The sequence below is a fragment of the Mytilus californianus genome, unplaced genomic scaffold (genome assembly GCF_021869535.1).
Source record: "Mytilus californianus isolate M0D057914Y unplaced genomic scaffold, xbMytCali1.0.p SCAF_14, whole genome shotgun sequence".
NCBI lineage: Eukaryota > Metazoa > Mollusca > Bivalvia > Mytilida > Mytilidae > Mytilus > Mytilus californianus.
Genome location: NW_026262626.1, coordinates 14,704,254 through 14,725,580, shown reverse-complemented (window position 1 = coordinate 14,725,580; position 21,327 = coordinate 14,704,254). Strand labels below are relative to the sequence as shown.

The 21,327-nt window shown below is 31.6% G+C and overlaps 1 protein-coding gene across 6 annotated transcripts in view; it reads left to right on the top strand.

Moving 5' to 3' along the window:
- The first annotated feature begins 2,783 nt into the window (after window positions 1-2,783).
- LOC127724232 (uncharacterized) overlaps window positions 2,784-21,327 on the top strand; it is a 36,454-nt gene continuing 17,910 nt past the window's right edge. For 3 of the 6 annotated variants that reach the window (XM_052231147.1, XM_052231146.1, XM_052231144.1), the window contains exons 1-6: window positions 2,785-3,648; window positions 13,855-13,915; window positions 16,015-16,127; window positions 16,766-16,805; window positions 19,370-19,461; window positions 20,054-20,108. In XM_052231147.1, coding sequence (XP_052087107.1) covers window positions 3,040-3,648; window positions 13,855-13,915; window positions 16,015-16,127; window positions 16,766-16,805; window positions 19,370-19,461; window positions 20,054-20,108 — 970 coding nt within the window. In that variant the 5' untranslated portion in view covers window positions 2,785-3,039. Of the gene's footprint in view, window positions 3,649-13,854; window positions 13,916-16,014; window positions 16,806-19,369; window positions 19,462-20,053; window positions 20,109-21,327 lie in introns of all 6 variants that reach the window. The other 3 variants (XR_007992403.1, XM_052231145.1, XM_052231148.1) reach the window with 3 other exon arrangements.

Below are 21,327 nucleotides of genomic sequence, written 5' to 3'. Positions count from 1 at the left end.
CTTTGGTAATAGTTAAGGAACTCGTTAAAAGCTCTGAAAGATTAGTAGTAGAACACTTACAAGAGGCCGAGATTAAACAATATTTTACGTTGTTTTTTTTTTTAGTTTATGTTACCAATACATATTGGGGACATTCAAATGTTCAGAGAAGGCCTTAAGCTGAGCTGTGATAGGGACATGATCATTTAAAATATGACTCTCTGTGAAGCGTATGGCCTTTTATGTAGTTTAATGTATAATTATTATTCTGATCGAATGCCCTGCAGTATTTACGCCATGCCACCACCACATTGTTGGCTGCTTTGTCAATCGGTACGAACACAAAACGCTTTGCGAGCGCTTGAATTGTGTTTTTAATCCTAGAAATCGGCGTATAACTTACTCTTTTATTTATTTCTAAATTGTTTTCGAAATGTGATATGCGAAAATCAACAATATTCAGACATTTATTTAAATAGAAATCAAGTGATTTTTTGTCAGATTTCTCCCGTTTACACCATTTTTTACATTAGGATGAAAGAACATCTTTAATAGCCTGACGATACTCTTCCCAATTCATTTTCGACGGTGGACGATATTTGGGTCCTTTTTGAGAAAAAACGCCAGGAGATTTGCCACATTTTGATATTTTCACTACATTATACACTTCGCTACTGGTAATTTCACCATCTAATATTTCAAAATCATCAAGTGTAAAATTAGCACGAAGTTTATTTCGTTGATTGCGGTTAATGCGATTGCAATGAGACCTATGATTGCGTTGTGTATTTTTTTTAATCAACAATAGTCATAATATCAGAGGAAGTTTAAGATATGTTCCCTTGGCCCATGATATTGTCGTTAGACCTAGGAAGTGGACGGAATTCTATAAATTTAATATTGTGTTTGTGTTTTTCTAAATGTTGGTAAATTAAACTTTTAAATTTCTTAGGTCTGTGGAAGCGGTATAGATGTTCTGAACGGAATCTTTTGCTAAATGTCGAACACTACATCTGTATAAAAATAAAAAGATGTGGTATGATTTCCAATGAGAAAACTCTACGCCAGAGACCAAATGACGTACATATCGTAGTTAGCAACTATAGATAACCGTACGGCCTGAAACGTTGAGCAAAACCCATACCGCATAGTAAGCTATAAAAGACCCGACATGACAAATGTTAAACAGTTTAAACGAGAAAACTAATCGCCTAATTTATGTGCAAAACAATGATCCCCAAAAAAAAATATATATACAGAAACTAACGAAAAACCACAGAACTACAGGCTTCTGACTTTGTACAAGCACATACAGAATGTGAATGGAATAACTGTAGGGTTAAATCAGCAAATTATTCATGTGATCTGTTTTATAATTCACATGTAAGATCCATATAAGTCGACAATGTTCACAAGGCAACACTTCACAATCAATAATATGTCACTCTATCTGTTCATATTATTCTGAACTAACAGCCGTTACGTTAGATGATCATGATACTGCTAAATACCGCGTGATGTAGCGAAGTAGCATAACATACCAATTTTCAAGTCCTCGGTTTGACCCGGGCAGATATTGAACTCAGAACGCTACCACGTGCGCACGAAAATTGGTGTCATAATTACATATTTTGCTACGTCAATATTAATAATAATAATAATAATAATATTAATAATAATAATAATAATTGTCATGTAAATAATAATTATAATAATATTATTGTTATTTTAATAAATATTTCCTAAACAAAATATTGAGAAGTTATGTTTTAAAAAATTGTTGTGAGTATATCTTTAATAATTTATAAAAATAATGATATTCATGTCTATTAGTTCGTTAAGCATTCCTTTAAAAAATATAAATATAAAAATATAAAAAAGACATCAAAATATAAAAGAAATTAATGAGAGTATGTCTAACAAACAACGTCATTCATTATGCCTTGGATTTTTAGTTTTTCTCAAAAAAATTACGAAAGAAGTAACATTTAAGACAATATCAAAAACAATAACGGGGATCATCAAAATTGTTGTTAATTCGAATCTCCAACGGTCAGTAAACAGGTTGTATACAAACAGCAGTGTGTCGAAAATTATGTCCATTATGCGGTAAACAGTAATAAAGCGTTTGAAATATCCAGGCCAATCTTCTCTTGTACTTATGGAGGAAAATCCTTTCAATAAAGCAAATGTCATTACATCGTAGAAAAAGACATTATACAATAAAATTATACTGAACATCGTAACGGATAATCCACTCTCTCTATAGCCAGTTCGGTTTATTCCACATATTAATAGAAATCCACATACATTGATCAATAATCACATTGCAGTGCGGATCATTAGAACTTTTAACTTCTTCTCTTCTATTTTATCCTTTGGAGACTTTAGGATTTCATATAACGCAAGAAGAATGGCACACGAAATATCCAAAAAATCTTCAGAAAAACACATTTTAAAATAAAGTCTTGACAGATTTTGAGTTAGAATTCAATGTTTTTCTACAACATATGATTTCGAGTGTAATACAATTAAAATTAACGTTTTGTAATCTTTGTTTCTAATAACAGGAAAAACCACAGTCCATATGCTACCAAGAAAACTGGTTTTTGTTATGATCACTCATGCATTTAACTGAGCACAATACTACTACTTGTACTATTTTCAAAATATCTCAGTAGGTGTAATTCATAACGAATTCTTGCGTGTTATATAATTTAAATTGGCTAATTTCATACGTTCTAAACTTACTTCATTGAATTTAAATGGACTGAAACAATATTGATGTCCACTAAACTGCAACAGTGGTGGTGTTTATTTACAAATTCCTGACGTGGAACTAACGCTTCAGATCAAATCAGATTAGAATAGAAATATTTATTTTTTTGGAGTCAGATCTGGAATTTCCTTAAAAAATTCATGTTTTAAATTTATCTATTGCTATTAGAATTACTGTATTCTTTTAATTTTTGACGATTTTTAAAAACGTGTTCAAAGTGTTGTGTTATACGTGTACATGTATACTATTTAGTTTGAGATCTGTTCTATTTGAAAGTGAAGATGTGCTGCAGGTTTACGTGTGTATTTTATATAGATTTGTTATGTTCGTTCATGCTCAATAACTACGACAGTTTTGCAAATTATGTAGGAACAAAACATAAAAAAGAAACGGACATATTAATAAAAAAAGTAAGGATCTTACTACTTCGGCTAGGGATTGGATATTTGATCAACATAGCATGCTTTCTTATTGTTTGTTTTGTCAACAGAAAAACTAAAGACGAAGGGGAAGGCGGATTCCTGTTATTTTGTTCAATCGTAATTTTTGCAGTGTGTTTTTATGCCTTTATAACTTTTTCACTAGTATACAGAATTTCAAGATTTTCAAGTATTGTGGACAACTCTAAAGCTGAATATAAAGTCTCAAAATATCAAAAGTTCATGATGGTGTATAAATGTCTGGATGTTATTTTCGACATTGCGGTGTTGCTTTATAGTTTCATTTTATCAGATTGGAAATTAACAGCATTTACTATCGCGGCTACGGCGGTGTTATGTACCGATGTGGCACTGAATGTAATTGTGTTAATTAAAAACTGCTGTTCCGACGAGGAAAGAAGCGATAAGTATCGTTCAAGTGAAAATAATCCAGCGTTTGAAATACCAGAGGTAAGGATACGTGATTTTAAAACAAACATATGAATAGTATAATCATTAGTATGAAAACTTAATGTTGATGATGATCTTTAAAAGTCCTTTTTAAATGTATAATAGACAACGTCTACGACCAGAGTGATTATGGCATGGTATTGGTTGCAAAAATTTGATATTTTCATTTAAATGCAATATTTTTCATTTTAATTGGTATATTTTTTCATTTATATGCAATATTTTTCATTTATATGCAATATTTTTTCATGTGTATTGTATATTTTTTCATTTAAATGGTATATTTTTTCATTTATATGCAATATTTTTTATTTTAATGGTATAATTTTTCATTTATATGGTATATTTTTTCATTTAAATGCAATATTTTTTATTCAAATGGTATAATTTTTCATTCAAATGGTATAATTTTTCATTCAAATGGTATAATTTTCATTCAAATGCAATAGTTTTTATTCAATTGGTATAAAATGTCATTTGAATGCAATATTTTTTATTCAATTGGTATAGTAGTTTTTTATTTATATGCAATAATTGCATTATGGGAAATTCTTTGACGTCATAAGGTCAAATTTGCAACAACGTTTGTGATTGGTCGGAAATTGTTTGGATTTCTCCCCTTTCTTTCTAAACATGGGTGACCAAGAATTAAAAAACGCGTCAGAATATCGCCCCTCTAACTAAATCTAACGTTCGTGCGAGTCCTGCACTGGCTGTTAAAATCTTGTGGTCATAACTAGTATTTCTATTGCAAAATTTCGATGGTCAAAACGTTCGGTCCACTTTTCAAAAACCGTTTCATTGTATATGGATTTATATGCAAGTATATCGGGTTTTTAAATAGATTAGACACCGTTGGTTTTCCCGTTTGAATGGTTTTACACTACTAATTTTTGGGGGCCCTTTATAGCTTGCTGTTCGGTTTGAGCCAAGGCTCCGTGTTGAAGACCGTACGTTGACCTTTAATGGTTTACATTTACAAATTATGACTTTGATGGAGAGTTGTCTCATCGGCACTCATACCACATCTTCTTATATGTATATTCAACGTAAACCAGACGTTTCTCAGACTGTTTTCTTTTTTTAATAAATCCTTTGCCGCGCGTTGTGTACTGATTGATAACTCGGTCTGGGAGAACAAGATTTATTTCAGTACCAGTTGTAATTAGGTTTGAGCAAACTTCCAGTAATTGCAAATACTCTTATGTCGGTGCTTTGTGTCTATTGTCTTAATGTTAGTTTTTGTGTGTGTCTCCTACCGATCTTTTGAGTAATTTGCTGATTTGTGCAGGTTGTTATTTTATTGTACCGTTACACCACTGTCCCAGCTTCGGGATGGGTTGCTCACAAACATGTTGTTGTACTGTTACACCGCTGTCCCAGATTAGGGGGAGGATTGGGATCCCGCTAACATGTTTAACCCCGCCACATTCTGTATGTATGTGCTTGTCCCAAGTCAGGAGCCTGTAACTCAGTGGTTGCCGTTTGTTGCTTTGTTATACATATTTGTGTTTCGTTCATTTTTTTGTACATTAATTCGGCCGTTAGTTTTCTCGATTGCATTGTTTTACATTTTTGATTTCGGGTCCTATTATAGCTGACTATGCGGTGTAGGCTTTGCTTATTGTCGAAGGCCGTACGGTGACTTATAGCTGTTGATTTCTGTGTCATTTGATCTCTTGTGGAGAGTTGTATCATCTGCAATCATACCACATCTTCGTTTTTATATCCACCCTGCCATATTCTTTATTTGCCTGTCCCAGGGATGGAGCCTGTAGTTTAATGGTTGTCGTTGGTTCCTGTCTCGACTCATATTTGATATTTTGTAAATTGTTTTGTTATGTATAATTAGGCTGTTAGTTTTTTCGTTTGAATTGTCAGTCACACTTTTAATGTAGGGCCTTTTATAGACGACTTTACAGTATCAGGTTTTTGTCATTGTTGAAGGCCTTACGATTATCTACAAAAATCATTTGTCTACATGACGGCAAAAAGCTCTACAGAGCTCATGTTTGTAGTATTTCATGTAACCCGAATTAAAATAAATTTTTCTTATCTTATCTTATCTATAATTGCTTACATCCACTTCATATTTGAACTCCGGTGGATAGTTGCCTTATTAGCAATCATATTCCATATCTTCATTTTTATATTATATACGTGACTTCTAAACTCGTGTTTTCCTGAACAAGCATGACATAATTTTCACTAGGCGTTAAAATTAGCAACAAACAAGCAATCAATTTAAACTTGTGTTAAATTAGAGGAAACCCATTTGATATTTATTTATTTGTTGGGTCGGGGGACAGAAGGATTTCATATATGAATATGGTTGCCTGGTAAGAGCTGAAAAATAGGCATGATTAGCGACAGATTGAAATAAATAATAATGCCCCCTCTCCCCTTCCCCATCCTTCATCTATAAATTTAAACTGACCACCACGGAATAGCCCAATAGTGTTGAAAGTAGTGTAAAACACCAATCAATCAAAATCCCTTCCCTAGAATATCAAATAATCGTCCCTTAACTGTTATTGTCCGTGTAGTTCTTATATTTATCCAGCTTATCGTCCTACAGGGATGTCCTACTAAGGCTGTCATACCATAAAACGTTTATAAAACAGCTCACATTCTAATATATCTGCATTCATAAATTTATTAATTTCATTTAGACTAAACGACGCCATGTTTGTTATGTGCCTCTGCCGTCAACCTATCAAAAAAGAAGAGGTGGAAGAGAGCCAGAAGATCTTCCCAATGCCAAAAAAAAAAACAGAAATGGACTTCTTCTGGCTCACTTCCGAAGAACAAAAAAAAAAACGCGTCCCATTGATATGTTTTAAAAACGCCTTGCCCCTACCTTTTTTTCCAAAAAAAATGGCATTATTAAATATATAACATATATATAATCATCAAAATTAAAATGCTATTGTATTTTTATAAGACCTACTTTATTACATGACCTGGGACTAATGACATCTATCTATAAGTCCTAGCATACATTAATTATTATAATATGAATATGTTTCTTGTTTTAATAACCACATATGATGCTATGCATGAGGTCACCATTTATCAGGACATGAATTGGGTTTACATAGAGAGGATAAGGGACACATCAGAAAATCAATGAAGGATAAAAAACTTACTTCAAATAGTTGGGGGGGGGGGGGGGGGGTCAAAATTGCTGCAAGTTTTGTTTAATTAACATCGATTTTATATATATCCTTATTGGTCAATCAATTTTTTCCCAAATTAAGAAACTAAATTAAGAGGGGGTTGGGGGTAGGGGGTCAGTGAAAAAAACTATATGAATTATTTTTTTTTTTATCCTACATTTAACTTTTGATGTCGTCCCTAATGTGCAAAAAAAATAGATAAGGGGCGGGGACCAAACCTATAGAAAACATAATAAAGAAATGATGAAATATACAGAATACGTTGATTGACTTTTGGTTGCCTTATGTCCAGTGGCAAATATGTCACGCATGTTTAGAACAAATATGATATAGATCAAAGGATAAAGAATAGAGTCAAATGGTAAAAACTAAAAGATATAGAATTATAGAAACGATCTTTGATCTGAAACCCCCTACCCTCACACACACACCATAACCATTACTGCCAATATTCGCATATTATACATCTCTATACAAATATCTAAATTTGAACCTACTCCCCCCCCCCCCCCCCCCCCCCCCCCCCCCCCCCCCCCCCTTTCTAGACACCGAGGTTTTGGATCCGCCCCTGTTAAATGTGTCTAATTTTATACATTGTGTACGGGTCTAGATAATAGCTAAACGTACAATCATATAATTTGTTGATACCTAATTATATTATATAATGTGTCACAAAATAAACTTGTATACCCCCCTTCCCAATGCAGTATTGAAAAGTAAATCATTTAAAAGTCCTGAAGATAAAATATGTTTTGAAATATGCCCTGCATACTTATTTATGCAAAGACATATAGTAATTATTGAACTACTGTGGGGCTTGAAAAAAAATCTATTTAAGGGATTCAGAGGCGAGAACAGTAAAAAAAAGCTCAGCAACGAATCCTAAATGTAAAATGATTTGCAGCATAAGACATGAGAGCACATATCATAGATAGTATTAAATATGAAGTTCACGCCTCATATAGTGAAGTCCTATGTCATAGGACTATTGTTGTAACATGGGTTAGTAACTGGTTCCAATTTATCCTGAATTGTCTTTATTAAAGAATTAGTTCCGGAGTATAACAGCTTATGTCTCTACTTGTGGGTTTCTAGTTCTGCTGTCGTAATAAGGTGATTTTTTTTCTACATGTAGTAAAAAAGAGGGGGCTTAGTCCAAATAATTGTAACGTCCTGGATGCTTTTTATTCTTTTTTCATGTGCCTTCCTGCAACGTCTCTGAGGATCAAGAAAAGTCAAAAATGATATAGCACTAAAGAACGTCATGGTTACATGTATCTGGACTTAGAAGGGGGAGGGGAGCTAGCTATGTATTTTTTTTTATTTCAATGTGTAGACTGTAGGAGAGTTTCTTCAGAAAAGGTTTTCATTGGAGGTGTTTTTGCCATGCACGCAGGCATCTGTTTCAGCGCTATCCATGAACAAGTTGTGTGTCAAATTAATTATTATTACTTGTCACTCGCATTTTTTGCTCGTCCTGGCCATTATTTGCATTAACAGCCAGTGCAGGACTCGCACGAACGTTAGATTTAGTTAGAGGGGCGATATTCTGACGCGTTTTTTAATTCTTGGTCACCCATGTTTTGAAAGAAAGGGGAGACATCCAAACAATGTCCGACCAATCACAAACGTTGTTGCAAATTTGACCTTATGACGTCAAAGAATTTCCCATAATGCAATTATTGCATATAAATAAAAAACTACTATACCAATTGAATAAAAAATATTGCATTCAAATGACATTTTATACCAATTGAATAAAAACTATTGCATTTGAATGAAAATTATACCATTTGAATGAAAAATTATACCATTTGAATGAAAAATTATACCATTTGAATGAAAAATTATACCATTTGAATAAAAAATATTGCATTTAAATGAAAAAATATACCATATAAATGAAAAATTATACCATTAAAATAAAAAATATTGCATATAAATGAAAAAATATACCATTTAAATGAAAAAATATACCATACAAATGAAAAAATATTGCATATAAATGAAAAAATATTGCATATAAATGAAAAAATATACCAATTAAATGAAAAATATTGCATTTAAATGAAAAATATCAAATTTTTGCAACCAATACCATGCCATAAGTGATCACGCTTATCATTTGAATGTGCCATGTGATTAGGGACTTTCCGATTGAATTTTCCTCGGAGTTCAGTATTTTTGTGATTTTACTTTTTTTTGAAGTATATGTTATTATGCCCTTGTAAGACAATGGATATCTTGGGTTCGATGTAGATCACTTAGGTATAGACTTTATTAACCCCTTACTCCATACAGAGGGAAGTTTGCCTATTTCAAAACACTAATTCAATATTGTATTTAAAACATGTAATAATAAGATATTTCTACACAATTCTACTGGTATTAAATTAATACCTGGCACTTTGTGATTTTTGTGTCATCCTCCTGCTTTTATTCATTCGTATGATAAACAAAAATTACAATAACATTTAGATGATCTCCAAGTCTTCGACTGTTTATGACATCTTTACACTAAATCGTTTGGATGTGTACTAACTGATATCTTGTCTTGGATCATGATTTTTGTTTTAGTTGTTATTGGCTTAGAACTAGCTTTCAGTAACTGCGAGTACTCTCAGATCGGTACTTTGTGTCCTTAGAATTTTTGTTAGTTGTTTTTATGCTTTGTATCGATCTGAGAAGTCAAGCTCACTGATTTTCCTATTTTTTCCATATGTTCTGCTATTAAACCATTGTCCATCGTTAGGGGTGGGTTGGGCGTCCGCAAACATGTCTAACCCCACCGCATTCTGTTTGCGCATGTCCCAAGTCAGGAGCCTTTTCAACTTGCTATGTCATTTTGAAGGCCGTACAATGATCTATACTCGCTAACATCTGCGTCATGCCTTTGTGGCTAGTTGTCTTATTGACAATCATACCACATCTCATTATTTCATATTAGGGTTTTTGTCGTAACCAAGTGATGATTCCGGGTACAGTAACATATCTTATCATTTGCTTGTTACTTTGTGAGGTAGATCGTGTTGTGGTCATATACAAAACAAGGCATGTTTATTTTAACCGGCATTGAAGGATTATTCTTTGAATATTGATTGCATGATTATGCACAAGAATAACGTTATCAATACATAAACGTATTTACACTTTCGGTATTTAGCTATATTTTGCCTCCGAATGACCTTAGATCTAATCCGAATCACCTTTTGACGTCAGGCAACAATCACTTTTTAATTGTGACGTCAAATGTTTTAAATTATGATGTCAAAGTTTACGGGAACCTGTGTGATTTTACGTAATGGCGGACAAATTTGCATACAAGTGTAAATACGTCTATAGAAATACAGGATAAAAGTCAATGAGTCATAAAGGTATATAAATATATAAATTATGTCCAATAAGATATACAAAATACATTCGACAGTAAGGTATTACATGTAAGGCATCGTCCATTAATGTGTTGGGGGACAAGCGTTTAACTTTTGAATCCGGACAAAACATTTTTTCTTCTTCAAATTTAATAAAAAAGATAATATTTTTTTGAATAATATTTAGGATCAAGATTTATCTATAACAAAGTTGATTTTATTTAATAATTTTTATACATACAAACTATTTTCTTTTTCCTTCTGAAACTTATTTGTTTAATAATCAAACAATTTATTGATAACGATATGTAATAGGATTAAAGATAACAACACAAATCAATGGTTGTTACCTTAGTTACAACTTCCTTTTTTTTAAAAATGTCAACACATAAGTTTGCTTTAAGTTCTTCTATACTTGTCAACAAAAGAAACGATACAAGGCAATGTATTTTCCATATATAATGAAATTGGATACGCTGTACCAAGGTAAATAATTGCCCAATTGGTCTAATATTTACAGAGTGTTATTTTCTTATCAAAACCATTGATTTAAGGCAAATACGCAAATATTTTTGCAATTTTTGTTATTTCAAAAATCGTATTTTCACCAAAAAATTCAAAAATCGATATAAGAACTTAAAACTTTAAACTTAGACATGGTCTGCTTAAAATTTTCCTTTGCAGATATTTGAATACTTAATTCTCATCTTCGAAATTAAGTGACGACTTTTGTCATCATTTTCTGCAAAATAAATTTGACCCCTGTGTTCAATATCACGGTATTTTCTCACTTTCCAGTTTGGTCAGATTCTTTTAATCATATGCATTTGCTTTGCAAATGGATGTTTTTCATTGGATAATTTAACAGTATACACCTATTGACTGGTTATGAGGGTAATAGCAAGTTTGTTGTCCCTGAGATACCAACTATTGCTCGAGGCGAAGCCGATGGCAATAGTTGGTATCAAAGGGACAACAGACTTGCTATTACCCTCATAACCAGTCATTAAGTGTTTTATTATACCGAACAAAACAACTTTCAAAAGACTACATACACCACTTGAAAAAAAACCCCAAATAGTCACATAAACATGCACAAGATGAACTATCGGGTTTTTTTTTGCCCGTGTGGTATTTGTCAATATTTTATTTACTTTAATCAAGATCAGGAATCCTTGTGTAAAAATTCCCGTGCATATAATACACGTTAGCTAAAATACACCAAAGCAATCTCAGATTATGAAGACGACGACAGACCCATACCATATATTTGTTATGTTTTAGTTCTTAAAATATGTCATGTAGATTTTTTTTTCTTTTTAATTGCTTCTGGTAAGTAATATATTAATTTGAAAATTTGAAATAACGACGACAGACACATACAGATTATACCGTTTACGATATTTCAGAGTTGTTTAACGTTGACAAGCACACAAATCCAAGAAAAATAGTCTATGACGTCAATGTTGTCCAATGAAAAATTAGTATGAAAAAGTACGGGAAATATGTTTATTAAACTATTAACCGGGGTAATAGTCTTTGAAACTATTGACTGGAAAATAGTCTGTGGAATGAAATAGCACAACTATTTAATTCTTTTTTACATAGAAAAAACATACTGAGGTATAATAATTTTTCCTATTTATTATGTGTTATGATAAATTGGAGTTCAAACTTGTGTATCGTTACTTTTGTTGACTAGTATATATACACGATTATTTATAATAATACTGTTATTATCATTGTGTATAACAGTCGTCTTTTTCAGTTTGCAACACTTTTGTCTGATTCTATTATCTTTGATCAAATAATCTTATCATAAACTAATGGAATGAGATGAAATGTTATTCCATTTCTATTCTCACACGCATGCATTATATTGATTGATTGTTGGTTGCTTAACGTCCAGTGACAAATATTTCATGTATGTTCAGGACGAGAACACATTAACAATATTTACAATAGTTAGGTCCTGTAATAGAGGCAGTTCGGGAAGAAGGACTGCCACTTTTGTAGAAAATGAGAGAATATTATATAGGGATAGAATTTAACCTTTCAAAAGGCCACCTACAGACCCCTCAACGAGTTGTTGCAAGGGTCCTTAATGTGCAGGGAGCGAAATATTCTCTCTACAAGTGGCATGGATTTAACGTCCACATTCTGATCGCGAACGTTGCTACGTACTTTTACATCCCGTACACCTTAATCTGAAAATAGTTTTACTGCCTGTCGGAAAAAGACAAAAGTAATCATATTTCTATTCCCAGTCACCCTTAGGGGTCAATTGCGTTGTACCTTTATACCTTCTTATTAAACTTTATATAAGTAGTTTATGCAAAGTTGACAGTCGCGGTCTTATCTTTTAGTTCCAATAATGCACAGTGCCGACACAGGCACTTGTCTCTGAACCAAATTACCTTATTGATATAAAAGTATATAGGTAAAACAATTTCAGAGACGAGTGCCTGTGAGTGCCGCCATCTTTTCAACCCTCTTTTTGTTGCTGAAATATAGGAACGATGCAAGTGAATAATGATTTTTAGAAATATGGTATCGCATAATATGAAGTATGAGGTTAAACATGGTATACATGTACGGTACTAATATATATTTACACAATTTAATGATAATAAAGAACTAGTAATCAATTAATACATGTTGACCGAAAATGATTAAGATAAAGGCATCTATTAGCACATCATTATTGAAGATAGAGGTCAGGGCTGATATGCATAAAACTACTTAAGTTAAAATTTGTTCCGAACGGACGGATTTTTCTTTTTGTCCTGCGATAAATTTGTACTACGATTGGATAACTTAACTTAAGTGGTTTTATGCATATCAGTCCTGACCTTTAACTTGTGAGAAATTAAGCTAGCTATAAAACCAGGTTTAATCCACAATTTTTTACATAATGAAATGCTTGTACCAAGTCAGGAATATGACATTGTTTTCCATTCGTTTGATGTGTTTGAGCTTTTGATTTTTCCATTTGATAATGGACCTCCCGATTTGAATTTTCCTTGGAGTTCGGTATTTTTGTTATCTTCTTTTCATGCATATCAGCCCAGTTCCGAAATAGCATAACAACCACCAATTATTTCTACGATCAAATATTAATGAATGAAATAAGAAGAGGTGTTGGAAAAGAGGAAAACAGTTTTTTTTTTTTTCAAATTTGCAAAGTAAACTTTTTGAATTAAATTTTTGAAAGAGCTCAAATCAAAAGAGTTCAACAGGCCAAATGAAGCACGAAGTTAAAGTTAAAATATAAAAATAAGTGATTACCTCTATGTTTCATTATCAATCAAAGTTGAAAAGGAATCTCGGTTTTATTTTGTTAAAACATGGCAACCTTGATTTCCGTGCGAATTAATTTATTGTTTGTCATGTTGAATTGCGATAGTGTTTCGAACATCCAACTCTCGATTTGTCCTTTCGACATGAAATTACTGGAAATGTGCTATTTCCACATGTTTCAAAAATGCGCCTAATATAGAATCCTCCTGAATGTGCTTCAAGTATTTGTCACCGAACCTTCCGAAAATATCAATTATTAACGATCGATAGAAATTTTAACGAGAGGCGTTTTTCGTCTTGACCTTAATATTGACTTAAACTATTTATCAGTTGTTTTATTTTTGTGCATTTAACAGGATGGATCGAATGCTATGCATCGTATTGATGATTATAGAGAAGAAAGCGTGTCATGGGAAGGTAAAATGTGTAATATACCAAGTATAATGCTTTTACTTGTGATAAAAAGGACATGTTAATGAGACAGCAACTGAACGACAAAAACAAACAAACTAGAAGACATTTACAGGATACAATATTATTTAACAACAGATAGACGTTTGTACAAAAAATAGAGTTTAAAATCTCCAATAGTCGAGAATAATTCAAACCCGATCTCCGAATTACAAAAAAAAATTAATGAAAGATAGAAAAGTCAATAAAAAAAATCAATATATATATTTATATACATGATTTATATACAAAGTAAAACCATAAAATATAAGACAACCACACAACCAATGACATGGTTTCTTAATATGGAAAGACACGTGACATGAACATGTGATGGCTGTTTTCGGTTTAATGCACGCTATCACGAAACCAGGGGATAAGTTATCTAGATAATGGATACAATGATATTGAAAAAAAGGAAACTATTTAATATTAACACAATTAAAGAACTTTTAATTGTATAAACTCTCATTGGGCATTAATCAATCAGAACAAATTTTTTCGGCCTGAGACTCTGATCTACTTCTTTAAAACTCGATGTGATTTACAGCTGTCGTATTTGTCTATTGTTGATCGATAGATGTCTTTTTTTGTGTCGTTGGGTTGTAGCGTCGTGGGCAATATTTTTTACGTGGTTTGGTTGCTATCTCATTGACTTAAACCTTTTGTTTATACTTTATTCATATGTAATTTATATCATTGAAAACATTTTCATATATAAGTGATCGTTACTCTTTTTCACATGGCGAAATAAAAAAAAAATAAATATAAAATAAGAAGTCAATTTTTATTGCTGTAGTAACAGATCAATTACATAATTTTAAAGTTACTTAGCCATTTAGTTGTTTTGATCTTAGGGGTATTCAGGAGAAATACGATCTTTCAGGGTCGTATAAACACATGGTTCATTGTCTTTTAATTGAAGCCCAATTACACATGAAATAAAAACTCGTAGTGGGAACAAGCTATTTCAAAGGAAAATATAGGATTGCTTTCCGATACATGAACCATACGTTTTAACTCTTAACTGGTACTATTATCCCTATATGTTGGGCATCTACAGAATGGACAAAAATACAATATAAATCAAATGATATTAGTTTCGAAAAAAGTATTTTCTTCGTTGACAAGATTTCAATGAAAATTGACGTACATGCAAAACATAACATATTGATTTGGTTTTCAATAGCATACTTGATCGCTATGAAAAGATTATGAGAGACTTTTTCCCCGAGATGTTCGCAACATTTGACTTTTGCTGTCTGACATTCTTGATTTTAACGTCGTATTTCTTTCATACATATCTGTTAGAATGTTATCTAATAATTTAAATTCTTCATTTTTGTCATAATATTTAAGTGAACCTTTTCGGGGGTAGTCATTACTGTTGCTGCATAGTATGCGTTTGGCCGGTCAATCAAAAGTAATATGTTCTTGCTAGTAGGCGGCAATATAGTAAGTTGCTGAAAATATAATTCGTTCGACCAGTCATTTAATGTTATTTTCATGAGAGTAAGCTGCACTGATCATGAGCGCAAAAGTGAAAGGAATACATGAACTGGCATGACAATCGGATGATAAAATTGTCATCGTAAAGTTATAACAAAAACTAACGTACGAAGTAATTACGGAATGAAAAATTTTAATACGGTTCATGCACTGATATAAATAAGAGATATTTGAAATTACATTTAATTCATACTGGTTTATGAATCAGTACGATAAAATTAAGAGTTTCATGGGGCTTTGCATTTTACAGCAAATTCGTAGTCTCGATTGAAGATAAAATGAACTCCTCTTTGGGTCTTCGATAATTATAACTTAAACCTTGGCTATTATTTTCACATAGCCAAATAGAATGCTAAGCCCATCAGCATCTACAAATGATGAAGAAGTATGTTAAAATATACGTTCAGATATATTATTGTCTAAAAGCAAGTTTACACAACACACCGCATTTTTCTCTACAGAAAGTTTCTAAGAGAGAATTAAATAAGCTTCATCAAACGTTATTCGGTGTTTGTTAAATTAAATGCAATTAAAATTATTTAGAATATTTATTTCAGGACCAGATTTGGAAAGACTGCCACCTAAGACTGTTTCGTTATCTGACACTAGTGTTAACAGAAGGTCAAATAGAGAAACAGATTATCAGCAGAAATCGGTAGATATAAATTATGTAAACAGCAAATAGATATTGATCTGCAAATGTTTAAAAACAGAAAATGGTAGGTAAATACTTTAGCATATGCTTACGTCTATAAACTACAAAATTCTTGAGAAAAGATTTATTTATTGTAGAATAATTTTGATGAAAAAGGGTGTATTTGTTATTCAAATTTAAATAGAAAACAAAAAATGTGGATATCGATTTAATTATTTCTAAGAAAACTATATTGCGTGATTCTCAGAAAAGTAAACAATTAGGTTATAAGTTCAAGTACTGTAAGTTGTAAGCAAAATGTGAATTTATATTTTAATTTATTACTTTTCATAAGAATTACATATTTCATTCATATACCGAAGCGAAAATGAAAGAGCAAAAAAGGTTTATACCCCAAAACAAGTAAATATATATTTACATTTTTTTAATATTAAGATAAATTTTAATTACTTTTGCTCATCCAGAAACTGCAAAATATTGCCTTTGCATATAGGGCGGTAGTAAGAAATTGGAAATTGTTCTTACTCACTCATATTTTACGATGTATGTGGTTTAAAGAGGGGCCAAGGTGGAATTGAATTCCTGATTTGTTGTTGTAAAAATTGATTAGAAAAAAATCATAAATGATTTTATGTTTCATAATTCACTTATAGTCACACAGAGTAATTCACGAAGTACACGAGAAAGTGAAAGGTAAGAACTCACAAAATACATTATTATTATGATAATTATTGTTAAATGTATATTAACGGGGAAAGGTAACTGTGCATCTTAAAAGAGCTTCCTAACATATAAAAAAAAAACGAAACTTTTAGGTTATAATTTGTCAAACTCTTGTTAGAATTGTACATTTGAAGATATCCGGCAATACTAAACACCGCCCGACATGGTGTTGCATTATTCTGGGGCAGATGTTCATTATTAGCATATTGTAATTTTCGTGCCGCACATAATTGCCGTGTCGGTATTTTGTAGAATAATGTGTAAAATAATGTTTAATCTCTTGTTGACAAGGAAAATATTCTCGTTTGAATGAGAGACACCTTAAATGTTTGAAATATATTTCATTTATTAAGATTTTACTTTACAAACAATTATCTATGATTTTAGAAACATTTAGTCATGTATGTAACCGATTACATATTGATACCTTCTGAAATGATTATCAATGACGATTGTAATATTTATGGTGATCCTGAATGATCTTATGGACTTCGTAATATATTCCTGTTATAAATTGACGGTGAAATTGAATTTCGCAACACTTTTCTCGGAGTCACTGTTCTAACCAAATGAAACTATTCAGTCTCGAATCCAGGGCTCTCGGTCATAAAAATGTATGTACTTGGCTTAACAATTGTCTGCTCGAAACACCAAATTCAATATTTTAATTTGTTGTTTTCTGAGTCTGAGTATGAAAATCATGCTCGAAAATTTTATGACAGCATGGCCTGAAAAAGAGGGTCTCACAAAGACAACGTAATTATTGGGACGTGTAAAAAGTCTATGAAGTTACCATTTATGTAGCTCCATAAGGTGAAAGAGAGGGGGGGGGGCATAATCCGCCCCTGCTATCTTACCATGATACCCCATGCAGTAGGCTAATATTTTCTATTAAGATAATTGCAATTTAAGACTTTTAAAGGTCAATAAGTTAAATGATAAAATCACTTCGTTGTAACTAAATATCCTTGTTGTCATTTAAGCAAGTACTGTATTAATGTTAACACGAAACAAACGTGATTTGTTACATCTAACAAAGACATGTAGAAAAAAACAACATAATAGAGACATATGTTCTGACCTCAAATGTAATGACTGCAAAAACTACGACAAAGGAGCGGATTCGTTTCATGTTCTTGTTATTGATACAAGATTTATTAATTTTAAATGTGTTTTTTTTTGTGTGTCTTATTTGTATTTAACTACATTGATTTCAGCGTAGCAAGGGCATGTAGTAATAAAACATTGTCATTCCGTATCAAATTGGTATTATCATATGCATGACGACAAGTTTATTTTAAGATTTAAAAAAAAATCTTTATTGACTTTGACCTCTTTTAATTGTTGTGTGATTATGCTTTGATATGCTTATTGACTTGTTTTTATTTTGGTGGTTGATGAAATATTTTGCCACAAATAGTATAACTGGAATTTAATTTACTATTCTTTCGTAGAAAACGTCTGTATTAGAACAGGAATACGACAGTCATTTTTTTATTAATTGTTTTGTCTTTGTTGTTTTTTTCCCAGTATCTTGAATAATATCCTCAGTAAATGAAAAAAATAGAGAAATAAGGTATATTATTTGTAACGTGTCATTTTCATCTTTTATTATTATTAGAAATGACTAAAGAAGGTAGCATTACATATCAAGTTTACAAAATTAAAGGAACATTGTTGAATTATGGACGGCAGAATATTTGTTGACATACATGTGGACAGATACACATGGATTGTTTATTAATACATTTTTTAATAACTGCCCTGGAAGAGTATAAACATTCATAACTTAACAGTTAGTTGGCAAAGAAAGTATGATTTTAATAATAACATTGTTTGCCATAACAATTAAGTAAAAGTAGCCTTCACCACCTAAAGTTCAAAATCATCTACATAGTGAAAAAGACAAAGTCCTTCTGAAATGCTGTATTGATGAGTGCAAAATGAGTTAATTTCTATACTACATGTAATAAGTAACATTTGAAATTTGAAAAAAAAATTAAAAAGATTGCCTTGTGAAAGTGACGTATACAGCCAGTATAAAATGAATTGAGATTGGTACGGGTGGAACTATTCCCACAGCAACATTTCAAATCAATCATATACACCACCTGAAAGGTTCACATAAGCTTGGCCATAGTATTGATTAACATCGCATGACAATCATGCTTTTTAAAGTATTTTAATAAAGTGTCTTAAAAACCTGCATATTTGTCTTATGCTAAACATTTAGACGAGATGAATATAATTTCCAGACGTGTGTACGCTCACAATACAACATTAGTTACCACGATGACTATAGGCAAACAAATGTGTACAGTAGAAGGCCAACTTCAAGTCAAATGCATAGTTATTACATTATTATGTACCTTAGCGAGTACATGTGTAATTATGCATCCCGAAAGATTTTTTTAAAACTCGTTTGATATATACCATGATTACTTGTCAGAAAATTTGTTGGACAGAATAGATTTGAGTTTAGTTTAAGTCCAAAATCTGTTGGAATACATCTTTAATTTAGTTAATCATTTCAGAGCAAAAGTTTGAAATGCACCCACCTCATACCTTACAGGGATGTGAAAATGTGGATAGAAGATCAATGAAAGACAACCGTCTACAGCAAACGGTACAAGTTTTATGTAGACAACACGTATATATTCACTTCTATACATTAATAAAACCAAAGTACACACTCAACGAAATTATATCAATACTGCACATAATTAGGAGTTTGCTATTACATATATAGAATTGGCCATCTAGATTTATATTGGAAGAAAACAAACTTCAAGGAATCTTAAAAACTATATTTAATTAGATCTTAGAATAATTTTATTTTAGAATATAGAGAAAGAGAGAGAGAGCGAGAAATTTAGGTTATTAGTTAAAATGCAACAGTCTGTTAAAGCATGTGAAAAGTATGGTAGCAAAACTTTTTGTATTAGTGATTTAATGTATAAATCAGTGTTTTTGAAAATACAAAAAACAAAAACCTTAATATATAATAGTGTGCACACAAATAAATTTCAGTGTTTGGGCGTTATAATTCAAACATGTACATGAACGCAAATAATACAGTTCCCCAATAGACCAAATTATGTAAATAACTGACAGTAATTTATTGAACAATTTTTAGTTTTTAATACTTTTTTTTACAAGATATGTATTCTTTTCTTAAAACTATACACGCTATTTCGTTTTTTGTTTAACCCGTGTAGTCATCGTACCAAGGAATGCATACAGACAGTCAAGATCTATTTGATAGAGGAAGAGGTAAGAAAATATCTACACAATATTTACTGTCTAGTTCTTTTCACTATATGGAGGCTGATTTCAGGTTCGACGCAAAAATAAAAAGTGTATAAAGCAAAGTCAATATTTTAAGTCTAATCAGTTTTAATTTAGAATAAAGACAAAGGACACATATATTATATATGTAACTGTTTGCTTTTTAACTCACACATGGTAATGTGGAATACTGCCACTACTATGATAATTAAACTGTAACTTGTTCGTTCGAATTTTGTTCTATGAAAGTTGTGTTCTTTGGCATTTATATATCATATTAAATAGCAAAGTTTTTGTTCTCATGATACATCCGGCTTTATGTTTTCTCGTTTGAATCTTATTATATTGTGTCATCTACTGGTTTTAATATCGTTCTATACGGTATGGAATTTGATCATTGCTTATTGTCGTACTGTGACCTTAATTTTGTCAATCCCTGTTTTTTTTATCAATAGTTGACTCATTTACAATCATGCCACATCTCCATTTTTACCTGCGACGCCAACGGCGAAACCAGGTCAAGTAACCGCATGACTCCGATCGTCATTCTGTCTGTCTGAAAGATCTTGGGAAAAATCTTCAAACTTTTCGTGGCTTCCATGACAAGAAAGGATTTCATATTTAGTCTGAAGCTTGATAATGTGGAGTTATAGCACGTAATTCAGACCTGCCATGCAGCTTCTTCCTGTTTGCCGACTGTTTGAAAATTCAATCAATTGTACACAGAGACGCATGTCAAAAACAAGTTTTGTTATACTATGTCTAGATTATACTAATACGTCTAGCAGATTTCATCATTCTGTATTGTTGCTGAAGCTACTTCAACGATGAACCATAACTATCATACTTTTCAGCATAAAAATAAGTCTTTTATGTTGAATTTAGGTTAATTTTACTACTGATTACCTTATGAGCAATCAATAAATTACTTGTAAGTTTAGTGAAATATCTATTCAATTATTTCATTTATTGTACGACAAAGAACTGTACAACTTTAAAAGCCTAAATAGACAAACAAAAGGCTTATCTAAGAGCTTGTTATATAAAGTGTAAAGTTTTAAAGCGGTGACAATTGGTGCACTGCGTGAGAAAAAAAAAAGATTTTTATATCACAGTTACTATTTGTCTGATTATCTGCTTTGAAAATTATATATTAGTGTCTAATGTTTTGTTTTTCATTCCTGTAAAAATCTTTTTGAAAACA